A 13,769-nucleotide genomic window follows, 5' to 3' on the forward strand; every position below is an offset into this window, starting at 1 on the left:
TTTTAGTATATCAGTATTACAAAACTGTGATAATGTGTCATAGGGGTTGGTATAAACTATGAAAGCCTGTGTTTGTGTCCAGCCACTTGTGTATTTCTAGATGAGGATGAGTTCCCTCTTGAGTCTCATTCTTCTCAAGGTTTCTTCCTTATGCCATCTCAGGGAAGTTTTCTTTGCCACAGTTGCCACCGAATCACTCATTCAGGACAAACTTACCTTTATAGAGAACATTTTATTCATTCTTTCTTACCACATTATCTGTGTAAAGCCGATTTGAGACAATGTAAATGTAATAAAAATGAATTGAACTGAATTGAATTTCTTAAACTGGAAATTCTATGCATGTTGGTTTTGATATTTGGAATGTTCCTTCACATTCAATTCAATTTGCTATAATAAATAAATATATATAATATAAATTTTAAAAAAATATTTTTTTCTCTGTATGCCTTCTTTAAACAAGGACCCGTTAAGTTTTTCGACCCTCAAGCTCATTTTGGTTGTCATAAAGACGTGACGGAAAAGTAATTTCTCCTATTTTCAACGCTGCCTAACTTAAATTTTTTTTTACAAAAGGTATAATCTGATCCACTTACAAAACCTTTACACAGACAGTGGCTCTAGGAAAGGTATTCATTCACCAAATGAAGCTGCGCTGTCGTCTCTGCGTGAGGAATCCGTGGTTAAATATTGTCAAACAGAAAGCGTGTTGCGTAATTATAGTAACGATTGAATTTTCATTCGAGAAAGGAAATAACATTGGGAGAGTGGATAAAGCGAGGCTATGTTGAATTACATAATAATTTGCTGCCATTTCGGGTCGTAACGTTGTCGATGAAACTAAATAAGTACATTCGGTCAATAAACCTCGGTGAAGCAAGAATATCAAATGCGAGTGCTCGAACCTGCTGGGGCTCAAAATAATCAAATGCCATCAAAAAATCAAAAATAAAGGTTTTTATTACAAGTTTTAGGGGCATCTTGGCTCATGGTTACATTGGTGTAAACTGAAAGACAAAACTCGGTTCAATGATTAACTGCTGAATTGAAATCGTACAACAGACATAGGAACTGTCTCCAATTCAAGGAGGACCTGCTCCCTAAAAAGAGCCCAGCCCGTTTCAGAGTGCCACTAGAGTGTATTCTTGGCGATGGCATTAAGAGTGCGCACTTTGCCTACGTCGGCAACCTTGAGCGAGTACTCGGGTGCTGTGAGGGAGGCTCCCATGCTCACACTGGAGTTCCTGTAGTGAAGAAACAACGAGACATTAGAAGGCATGGCGTGACGGGACATGAACGAAAAATTCCTAATTTTGCAGCCTTTACCTGAATTTCATGGCTGAGTCTTTAGTGGAACGTGCCGAGCAGTGGAACTCCTGAGCCCCGGAGCCTTCGAGTATCCTCTGCAGGTTACGCTCGGTGATGCCTCCACCTGACACAAGAAAGCAGAATGAAGGCTGTAAGAAAATGGTTTGTAAAGTCACTGTTATCATGCTGTTTGCTTTGTATTCTGCCAATAATGTTGGAGTAGAACAATGCATAAAATCATACAGATATAGAACTGTGTAGTTAATGGAGAAGAAATGTGACCTTAGTGCCCTCGACTTCAGATAGACTGGTTTAAGCATTTTAGAAAATGAAGATCTGTAATTTACACTTACACCCGTCTAAAGAATTCAATATAGTCCCCTTAAACAGCAATACAGCGCTCCTAGTTTTTTAAAGCGTGATCCTTATCTTCAGGGGGAAGAGGGTAAAGTGCACCGGAGCCAAATCTGGCCAGTAGGGTGGGTGTGAAAGTGAGATCAATGCTGTATCTGGTGAGAAACTCAGTGAGGAGAACTCTGTGACGCAAGTGGTCAGAACGTGGTACCATGGTCAAAATAGCATCTTCTGAAATACACTGGACAATGCCTTTTTCCCCACTGACTTATGAAGGTCGGTGCTCCCTGTGGCTGTGCTGCCATCTGTTGGTGTATTACAAAACAATTACAGCGGCACATCGGGTTCCACTCAATCAGAATGAAACAGGAATAAGAGGCTACAGTGGGCACAACTTTACTTAATCGATATACTGAAGGTAAAAGATAGAAGAAAATGTGGCCTTTATCTCTAACTGTCTTCAACTGTCTTCAAACACAACCCACAGCCTCGAACTAATACTGAAACTCTGTTTGAAATCACAGTTGGTTCCTTGATCTGCACAAATAAATTGGTAAGCGTGATGTTCTTGTGCATATCATGTGGAGGCCAGAGAACAGGAGACAGGAGGGGTTAATAATCTAAATCCTATTTCATCCTATTGAATTGTATTTACTCATTTAATGAAAAATCTACCATAATATAATCTTTCCATTTTAGTAACCATTATAAAGGGTTATCCAGCATGACATTGCACCTGTGCACGACACCAGCTCCATGAAAATCTGCTCCACATGAGTTTAAATGGAAGATCTTGAGTTCTTTAGAGCTCTAACCTTAACCTTATTGAATAAATTTAATATGAACACTGACTGCACCCCAGACCTCCTCACCTGACTGATTTAACTACTGCCTTTTTGGCTGAATGAGCAAAATAGACACATGTCTATTAGGATGTTCAAAAAGCACTTACAAATCCTATGGTCCACAAACATTTGTACACCTCAACATCATTTAGCTGTAATAAACGGACATTTGCTGCCATCCAGATAAGGATGGTTCCCTCTTGAGTTGGGTTCCTCTCAAGGTTCCTTCCCTAGGCCATCTTAGGCAGTTTTTACTTGCCACAGTCACCAGCAGTTTGCTCATCAGGGACAAACTTACACTTATTAAGAACATCTTATTCATCCCAATGATTAAACTGAAGGACATGTGAATTCATATGCAACAACAAAGGTGCAAGAAGGCTCTTGGAGCACATTTTAATTCTTACCTGGCATTATAATTATCCGGCCTTTTGCCTGTCGGAGGAAAAGAGACAGAAGACGGCACACGTTATTCATGATAAAGTCACACGGTTAAAAAAAGTCACACAGTTAATAAAAGAAGAAAACATTTAATTTTGTATGTGTGATTTTCTAATAATATAATGCAATGTCTATTATTAAGCTAAGCTGGACATTAATGCCTGTGGTTTTGGCTGATTTTGCTCCAGGTTTACTTGCTTTTTAAGCCATTTATCTTGTATTACTGCCAGTGCTCCAGTAGTGGTACCACAATGTTCTCACGCTATTCTCTCTCTGTTGTCCTTGGCCCATGTGAATACCCAGAGCAAGGGCAACTGTCTCAATGCTCTCACAACAAGTAACAATACCCTGCAAAGGGCCAAGATTTTCAGTGCACATTATTAACCTTGATGAGAAAGAAATAACTACAAGAGTGACAATCAATTCCTGCATTATCAGCTCAGGAGTGAACATCTATGCAGGATAACACAACCTGCGCACCATTATTTACCAAAACACACAGAGATAGGAATGTATAGATATATTTAAATAGTGTTAAAAAAAAATTATATAAAAAAATAAATAAATAATTAATATATATATATATATATATATATATATATATATATATATATATATATATATATATATATATATATATAGCGCATATAGTGGGAGGACACGTACCGGGATACGCATGCGCGATAACAACGACCGCCGTGAACCAACATATACCACCAATAACGGACAGTGAGTGTGTGGAAGTTTAAATAGGAGCTGGTGATGATGATAAACGAGCACCATATGTGCGCGATTGAAGCCGGGAGCTTCAGAGAAAGCGGCCGAGAAAACACCTGACACGCTGAAGGGGGCGTGGCAGGTGGATTCCTGACAGATAAACATGTACTGTATGTATTTATAGCATGCCTTCATCAAACAAATCGCGGCAACGCTGTTGTGTAAAAAAAACCTTCAAAAACAAGTGCATGCACATTCTCATTTATTAACGCACAGCATGTACATAAAGAAATTTCAAGCACGTTAATATACTGCCGCCATTTTGATTTTCGTTTATCTCGATCATCGGTTATCTCGATGCTTTTTGGCGACCCCCTAGGACATCGACATAACCGGGTTCCACTGTGTATATATATATATATATATATATATATATATATATATATAATTTTATATAGTGTTTTGAGAAAACAAAATTAAATTGATTAGAAAAAATAGCAGGAGTGATTTGTGATAGAAGAGTATCTGTGAGAGATAAAGGGAAAGTTTATAGGACTGTGGTGAGACCTGAGATGTTGTATGGATTAGAGACAGTGGCATTGCGTAAACGACAGGAGGTGGAGCTGGAGGTAGCAGAGCTGAAGATGTTGAGGAGTGATGACGATGGACAGGATTAGACATGAGTTTATTAGAGGAACAGCGCATGTAGGACGTTTTGGAGACAAGGTGAGGGAGGTGAGATTGAGATGGTTTGGACATGTGCAGAGGAGGGACATGGGGTATATCGATAGGAGAATGCTGAGGATGGAGCCACCAGGAAGGAGAAAAAGAGGAAGACCAAGGAGGAGGTTTGTGGATGTGGTGAGGGAAGACATGCAGGTCGTTGGGTTGAAAGAGGCAGATGTAGAGGACAGGGGGGTATGGAGACGGATGATCTGCTGTGGGAGAAGCTGAAAGAAGAAGATGAAAAGCTTTGTGATTCAGCTGAACACGACATGCAGGGTAAAATAATAATAATAATAAAAAAATTAAAAACACTCACACGCAAAAAACTAATCATTTAGCAAGAAAGTTCCATACGACAGAAAAAAAAACAACAGATGGCAAGACATAAAAAATGCTGTCACCAATTACATTTGCGAGAGACATGGTATAAGTTCAAGCGGTTAAAAGAGAGATGGGTTTAAACAGCTTTTATATATATTTTAGACCCAAAAGACACACTGCATGGGCGAAATAATCTTTCCACATGTACAGCTTCAAATGTCACCAAACTCACGCATGAGGCGCTGAAAGTTTTGCATTTAGCTTGTCGTTTGTACTGCACAGTTCACTTTAGAGGAGAGCAGTGATTTTTGTTGTACTTGAATGCTTTAGTTTTAAATAATAAAAACCCTTGTCCCTCAATATATTGTTTCAATTAATCAGTATTCCATTGGCACCGTAAATATAAAAATTATATGCAAACAAATGTTTTAAATTATGCAAAAGATTCAGTTTATTATTATCATTTATAAATATCATTAAACTGGTGATTTACTTTTTACTTTTTACAATTTATACACACATACATATACAAAAAGCTAACCAGTGGCAACATTAAATTTTCGAGTCATTTCACTCTGACACACAGCTCTGAAAAGTATCCTACACTTGTAGCATCTGTAAGGCTTGATTTTTCCACGACTTCCGCAAGTTTTTCTGCGGCTGCACAGTGCCGTCTGACTACCGTATTTTTGCGTATATAAGATGCACCCTGGGTGAGGGGTATGTAAAACTTTTTATAGGACGCGTCTTATATACGCGAAAATACGGTCATGCGGATCGAGATAACTGACGTTAAGTGCCAAATTTGCCCGCCCCCCCCTTGTGCTCGAGAATTTATGGTTCGTCGACATAAAATAATCGACATAACCAATTAAAAATGCTAAGACAAAGCGAGAATTTGGCGGTTCAACTTCAAAAACGTCGACTTAATAGGGTTGGCGAGTTAACAGAGGTCGAGATAAGTGAGATCCACTGCACACACACACACACACACACACACACACACACACACACACACACACACACACACACACACAAACACACAGGTGTGTCTAAATAAATAAGAATATAATTTTTTTAAAGTTGATTTATTTTAGTAATTCAATACAAAAAGTGAAATTCGGATAATATACAGATTCATCACACACAGCCTGATATATTTCAAGTGTTTATTTGTTTCAGGTGTTAATTTTGATGATTTTGGCTCACAATTAACAAAACAATTGAGCTGAAGGCTACAGTTAACAAAACCTGGGCTTCCATACCACCACAGCAGTGCCACAGACTGATCACCTCCATGCCACGCTGAATTGAGGCAATAATTAAAGCAAAAGGAGCCCTGACCAAGTATTGAGTACATATACAGTAAATGAACATACTTTCCAGAAGACCAACAATTTACTAAAAATGTTTTTTATTAGCCTTATGAAGTATTGTACCTGTGTCTGGGTATTTATATATATATAAAATACACACACAGGTGCATGTTAATAAATTAGAATACTTCATAAAGCTTAAAAAAATAAAATTAAAATTATATATTATATATACACATACATACACACACACATACACATATACATACACACAATCTCTATCTCATTGTCTCTAATAACTACTTTATCAAAACGTATTAAAATGACCATTGAATATCTTATTGCACTACTTCATAACAGATTTCTAGATCCGTATAATAAATAACTAGTGAGCTGGTTTTATTCAGTCAGTCAGTTTTACCCTGCAGATATCATCAATATTTTCAAATCATGGCTAGGTGTCAGGCGGTTATTCGCCTTCACATTGTAAATTAAAATCGTGCACCCCAGAATTATCCCTTACTTGTATACTCACTAACTAGCTGTTAACTACAGGTTATTAAACTGTGTATAAACTGAGAAGATGCAGGTTGGTTGTAAAATAATGACCTACTTGGTGGTAAAAAGTATTCATGTCCATATTTTCAATATTTTCAATAGTCCTTTTATTACACTCCTGGACACAATGCAAACCACTACACAAAACAAGGCTGTTTACGTTATAACAAATAGTGATTTGTGGAACATATTTTTTGTTCTACTTTAGCATTTTTTCCCCTAGCATTGTACATTTTTTTTGTACGCTGTGTAAGACTGTCTTTTTAAAAAATGAATCAAGAAATAAAGAAATGAAAAAAGACCACCTCGACTCAAGGTTACCTATCATTATAGGAAACCTGCTAGAATCCTTGCAAAGCTTCAATACATAAAAAATGTACAAACTCTGCTCAGATCCTTAGTATTATTGGTTGTAAATGTGCTGCATTATTAGTCTTTTCCCCAAAATCGAATAATATGTGCAGAACTTACAAATAAATATTAAAAGCCTTTTTTTTTCTTTACACAAAAAAAGCTGTTTTTCATGAGAAGGGAGGATTTTGCTAATTATTTGTACCAACATACACACTCTATGTTGATATTTGTTTGGTCAAAGTAAACAATTTTGCACATAAACAAAAGGGACACACACACACACACACACACACACACACACACACACACACACACACACACACGTGTGTGTTTTCCAAACGTTTCACAGGCACTGTTTGTACAGGAATGTTTATCACCCAAATAACATCATATGAAGCATATGAAGCATGGTGGAGGAAACACTGTGCTTTGGGGCTGTTTCTCTTCAGCTAGAACTGGCCCTCCAGTTTAGAGAGAGAGAATCATGGATGGATGCAAATATCTATTTATACTGCAATGGGACTTTTGTTAGAAAAGTGAGGATGAAGATATTTTTTCAGCATGATATGTGAAAAAGTGGAATATAATAGCCAAATAAAGATGTGGTGTATTACCAAAAAGTACAGAGTACTGTTTACATGTAAAAAAAGTGGTTTAACTTAATTAGTTTTATCCCTAAAACAATTTGATTGTTTTTTCAATTGAAGTGTACCTAAAAAATGCCCACAAGCCAACCATGTTTGGTCAGAATTGCTTTGGATTTCAGTAAATGTTTTTTTCAAACCAGTTGTGATCTTTCCCTAAGAGTAAACACACCATTAAAGAGGATTGTACTGACTCCGCTTATAGCTCAAGCGAAAGAAGGCTTTCTTAATACTTAATCAAATAAAATCAAATTATGTACATAATTATAATGGACATTTTGTCAATCCCTTTTGCGCGATATCAGACAACATCCTGTTTTACAGACCTGTTCCACGAGGCGTTTGAGGACGGGTAAACCTTCCAAAGCTGAGCTGTCGCACCCACTTGTCAAGATCCTCTCGAAGCCAAGGGAGATCAGGGTTTCTACAGCAACAGCTGGATCGTGAACCATATCGAATGCTGAAACAGAAAAGGAACGTTTCATTCAGAAATGTGACAATGCATACCTGTTATAATCACCATATTAATTATTAAGAATCTTATTTCCTTCAACATTTAGCAGAAGGATAAGGAACAACAGAGATACCTACCTCTATGAAATGTAACTGGCAAAGGCCTACAGGTAGCTGAAAAAGGAAATGAGACATACTCGGTTAATATGTCATTAATATTCTGCATGCTGGGTTGTGATTCTGCGTTTTTCAAACAGGACGACTGAAGCCAGAAACCAGAAGACTAACAAAGATCATTTCAGAAGAAGTTGTACGATCAATAAAACCAAAACTATCAGTATCATATGGATACAAAACAGATGCAAAAACTTGAGTCCTGCTTGGGCCATAGATTCATATCTCCAGCATCCCCGTCCTCACAGCATATAACATTCTCTCTTTGCTATATGTACTTGCCAGGTCAAAAAATTGCCTGTGTTACTCCTCAAATCTACAAATTGCTTTAAAATGCGTCTTGCTGTTTTTGTTTATACAAGTAGAAATCTGTCTGAAACAGTAAAGCAGGAGTTCCAGGCTCTCCAAAATACTTATTACGTGCTCGGCCTACTGTTGAAATTGAATATATGGGAAAACTGTGGGTTTAAAATGCAAGCAAATACAATTTGAATTATTATTGCAACACAAGCAATAAACAAAACACATATATATGAATTATACAACTGTCTATTTGATATAATAAACAAGTTGTAACTGCTCACTACATGCCATTGATAGCCACATTAGCATTCAAAATCTCCTTTTAATCCTCCTTCCAGGACCCTCAATGTGGATTTTACCCAGGAGTTCCATGCAAAGCTCGGCATCGACACGTCCATCCTCGGTCAGTGCCCCCAGCACAAAACCGTCAGCTCGGTGTCTCTTCAGCAGCTCTATGTCCCTCCTCATCACCTCCACCTCACGCTCGGAATAGAGGAAGTCACCTCCTCGAGGTCGGATCATCACATACACAGGGATCTGCACGTTCTCCTTGACCACCTGCAGCAGACCTGAGGAAAGACGAGTCCATGTGTGTTAATAGAGCTGCAAACAGCGATGTGAGGGGTCCGGGCAGTTTTTACACGGACCTGTCTGATCCATCCTCATGCACTACTTATGGATGGAGTTCCCATCCAAATGAAAAAACCACTCACGTCGGATGAGGATGGTCACACATGGGCAGCCTAAAGATGCGGTACATGAGACTGTAAATGGTACCGCTTAGAAAACATGAACGAGCAGTTCCGCTATGTCGGCTATGTGAAGTCCTAAGAGGCCATGCATTATAATTATATTTCTTTCTTGTTTTCCCGTGATCACGGGGTGTCTGCCGAATGGAAGAAATTCATACAAAAAAATAAACAATTTATAAAAATACACCGAAAAATCAAGATAAGAAGTGATGGAGAAAAAGAATCTCCAAATGTTGAGTTTACTGCAGTCCTTTTTAACGTTACTGTAACAACGGGGGTAGTTCTGCGAGGACTTGTGGCGCCTTCAGAAAATTATGTTAATAATGATGATAAGTGAATTACACATGCAGGTTTACTCACCGACACTGGGTGTGATGCCACCTTCAATAAGGCTGGAGCACAGCTCGATACGGCCAGCACCTGCATCCGTAATGAGAACGATGTTAAGATTTATTAGCAAATACCATGGAAAACACTCGGTCGTGGCAACACTCGGTTTCGAGAACTGACAATGATTATGATTTAAATGATTATTTATTCGATGTGGGTGCGAACAGGCTTTTTGCAATTATACCTCCCCTTTCTGCGTTTATTGCCGACTCGACTGAATCCACACATACCTCCATCAGGAAGCCTTCTGCCATCCTGCATAAGTACAGAAAATAGAGAAAGTTCGTTTAGGTCCATGGAATGAGCAGGACCAGAGTTAAGACCAGACTCACTACACATGTTCACTACAGACAAACGTTTTTGGACACCTGACCATAAGCCTCGTTTGTACTTTTTGAACATCCCATTCCACATTTAGTTCCCATTTGCATTATAATATCCTCCAATCTTCTAGGAAGATTTTTTGACTAGATTCCTGAGAGTGGTTGTGAAGATTTGAGCTCACTCAGCCACAAAGGTGTTAGTAAAGTCAGGTACTGATGTAGGTGAGGTGAGGAGAGCTGGGGTGCAATCAGCTTTCCAATTCCTCCTAAAGGTGTTCAATAGGGTTGAGGTCAGAGCTCTATAGCAGGCCACTCAAGATCTCCTGCTTCAAACCATGTAAATCATGTCTACTTGGTGCAGGCTTTGTGCATAGGGGCATTGTCATGTTGGAACAGGTTTAAATCTCCTAGTTCAAGAGAAAATTGAACGGGAAGAAGCACATATGGCTGGAAAGGTGTCCCAATTTAAAAAAAAATGTAACTGGGATGACTTAAATTTAAGGAACATTCATGTATTAGTAAGAGTACATAAGCATTAATATACAGATGCATGGAAAAGATTGGGGACATCTGGTCACAATTTCCATTAAGCTTAATCTTAGAAGATGAAGAAGAGGAATGATTTCCAAAAGCCACAAGGTTAAAGTATAAAGTATTATTTTAGTTTTGTATCATTTTGAAGTACAACAAAAAGGGGGAAACTCACCATGCAATTTTTTATTTTTTTTTACTGAGGTCTCAGACCTTAATTAGCTCCTTGGAGCTATGGCCTTTTCACAATCATTATTAGAAAAGGCCAGGTGATGCAAATTTCAAAACTTTCTCCCAACAATCAGAGGCAATATGTGCCATTTAACTGATGCCTAGCACTCTAAAACTTTTAATCGTTTATGGGCAAAAATCAGGAGCAAGTTACCATAAAAGACCAAAGCAAAGTGTTAGCAGCTTCCTCAGTTCTGAATGTATTTAAGAAATTTTATTGAACTGGAACACTGGGGGGTCGGCTGAGTTTTAAAACTTTTTGAGAGAAAGAACCAAGAAAACTTTCTGAGAAAAAGAACAATTAAAACAACTCAATGAAAACTTCCTAAGAAGAGGAAAGAAAGAAGATGAACTTGGAACCATGGAAAGAACCATGGAAACCTTCAGAGAGAAAACATTAAAGAAAACGTTGAGTGAAAGAACCAAGTGCACATCACCAAGAAATCGTTCTGAGAGGAAGACAAAGAAAACATCTTGAAAGAAAAAAACCTGAAAAATCTTTGAGAGAAATACCAAATAAACTGTCTTGAGAAAACTGTTCTATGCCAAATGTTAACCCTGTTTGACTGCAAAAGACGTTCAGAGAGAGAAAAAAAAACCCTTTCCTGCATCAGGACAATGCCTCACCACACACTTCAGCATCAGAGGGCTGCAAATGAACATCTAAACAAGACTAATGCATTTTGGCAACAAGTTCTGTGGAGTGGTGAAGAGAAAATGGAACATTTTTTTGGACATAATAAACAAAGAATCTCATGAAAGGAAAACACCTCCCACAGGGTTGGATCGAACACACTTTGGGTTTGTTTTGCAACCAGTGGCAAAGGGGACATTTCACTTAGAAGAATGGATTTAATTCAATAGCAGCAAATTCTTGAAAAAATAAACAAAAAAAGGAGGAATCCCCCTTAAGTTCCTTCAGGCCCATGACAGAGGCTAAACTGTAGTGTAGGTTTTAAAAGCACACTAACCATAGATAAGGGGACTGGTATTAAGACCCCACCCACCAGATCTAGTTTATATGTAAGCTAGCATTGATTGTTTTTAATGTCTCCCTTTAAAACAGGAAAGGTGTAGGATTGCATTGATACTACCAGACAAACACCCCAGGAGGACGTTTGAGAAACGGGATGCAGGACGTTTTTCTTTCTAGTGAAATGGCAAAGTGAATATTAAATGGAAAACCTCACAGAGGATAAGAACAGAATGGTTTCTACAACAGGATATTGATCCTAAACACACCTGAAAATCAACAATGGATTACTGCAAGACACACTAGATGAAGGTTTTCCCCAGACCTAAACATAATGAAAAAATATCTGTGGATTAACCTCAAAAGAGCAGAGCACGCAAGACGAGCCAAGAATCTCACAGAATGAGGAGCCTTCTTTGAGAAAGATTGGGCAAAAATAATTTAAGAAAAAATTAAAGGCTTCCTAAAGTATTTACAAGCTGAGATACCTGCCAATACTTAACCCTTTCATGCATTGCATTCACTACAGTGGACAGATATTTTGAAAGCCATTTATAACCATTAAAGTTCAGAATCATGTCTCAAACCACCATGTCCAGAACTCAAAGTGTTGTTCACGATTCCATTAAACTGTTGTCTTGAGATATTGCATCATACATTCAAAATGGTGGAGGGAAGAGAAGATGCACCAAGTACCTCAGGAATAAGTGTTAATTCTTTTTTTTTCTTTTTTTATAATAATAATAATAATAATATTATATATATATATATACACATTTTTAGATATATAATTTTTTAAAAATATATAAATATTTCAGCTTTTAATATATATATCCATATTTTTTATAATATTATCCTTATATATTTTAGTATTTATATTTTTATATTTAATATTTTTTAAATGTATGCGCGACAGGGTTAATGTTTTGACAATGTAGGGTGCCCGATTATTTTCCCCCAATATTACATACATTTGTTCAAAACGTCTTTGTGCTGTGTGAGAGATCATACCACAAAATTATACTAACAATTAAATCAGTCAAAACCTTTTTTTTATTGTATGTTTGTCAGCTTATAAACAAAAAAAGGTTTTATTTTTTTATACATTTCACCAAATTTCTAATGACTTCCCATAAATGCATATAAAATCTAATATATTATTTGCATATCCTTGCGATGTTAGGAAGTTGAAGTTCGCTATGATGCAGCGCCCCTGGAGCACAGAGGGTTAAGGGCCTTGTTCAAGGGCCCAACAGTGGCAGCTTTGCGATACTGGGGCTTAAATCCTGACCTTCTGATTGTTAACCCAGAGCCTGAACCATTCCATGGTATGAGGAGGAAACATTAAAAGAACCCTGATCTGAAAAGTGAACCCATCCTCATCTAGTCCATTTATTTCAGTTCCATCATTGTTAAATTTAGTGAACTGTCCATGCAAACTCCAGTTCCAAAGTCATTGTAGGAGACAGTTGATATTAATTACAGTCCAAATGCATCCTCATGGATCTAATGAAAGTACTTGGTATGAGGTCGAAAAGAAAACAAGGAGCATCACTCATCCTTACCATTTATGGCAGGTCGCCTCTGACTGCGCATGCGCACCAAACAAACTATACAACACATGGTGTGATGTGTCATTGCGTATTTACTAAGTATCTGGGAGGATTGAAGTATTCCCTTTATATTTATTTTTTTTCCAAGTCTTCACTATTCAGCAACATTTGCAGGAATAGTGAACTCTTGTGTATAAATTCTGTAAATAAATCCCGATTTAACTGGATTCTGGAAGCCTTTAGGACTTGCTCGGTTCTGCCTCTGTGATACAGTATTGATATAAAAAGGCGGTTTGTGCTTCAAAATCTGAGCTAAAGTTACTAAAAAAACAGTGTTGATATGAATATTACCTTGTTACTCTTTTGGCTTCAAGCGTCCAAGAGTCACGACGGCTTGATTACATCCCAAACAGTTTCCTACTCCCTACACATGTGCACTATGTAGTGCCCTTCATGTTTACTACAGAGGGTTTATTTAGGATGCTGCCCGTGGCTCATACAG

At 37.7% G+C, this 13,769-nt stretch overlaps 1 protein-coding gene across 2 annotated transcripts; it reads right to left on the reverse strand.

Moving 5' to 3' along the window:
• Positions 1-942: 942 nt before the first annotated feature.
• Positions 943-13,751, reverse strand: cutc (cutC copper transporter homolog (E. coli)). Of its 2 annotated transcripts, none has more exons than XM_083533017.1 (9): positions 13,619-13,751; positions 9,841-9,911; positions 9,627-9,686; positions 8,856-9,083; positions 8,176-8,211; positions 7,911-8,044; positions 2,915-2,942; positions 1,327-1,432; positions 943-1,244 (listed from the first exon to the last, which is right to left on the reverse strand). In XM_083533017.1, exons 2-9 carry the CDS (start codon positions 9,908-9,910, stop codon positions 1,133-1,135), a joined length of 774 nt encoding a protein of 257 aa, XP_083389143.1. In that variant the 5' UTR covers position 9,911; positions 13,619-13,751; the 3' UTR covers positions 943-1,132. The 2 variants fall into 2 exon arrangements, with proteins under 2 accessions (XP_083389143.1, XP_083389144.1); XM_083533018.1 differs by having other exon boundaries at positions 8,874-9,083; positions 13,619-13,747.
• Positions 13,752-13,769: the final 18 nt, after the last annotated feature.

This window comes from Silurus aristotelis (genome assembly GCF_946808225.1).
Source record: "Silurus aristotelis genome assembly, chromosome: 27".
Taxonomy (NCBI): Eukaryota; Metazoa; Chordata; class Actinopteri; order Siluriformes; family Siluridae; genus Silurus; species Silurus aristotelis.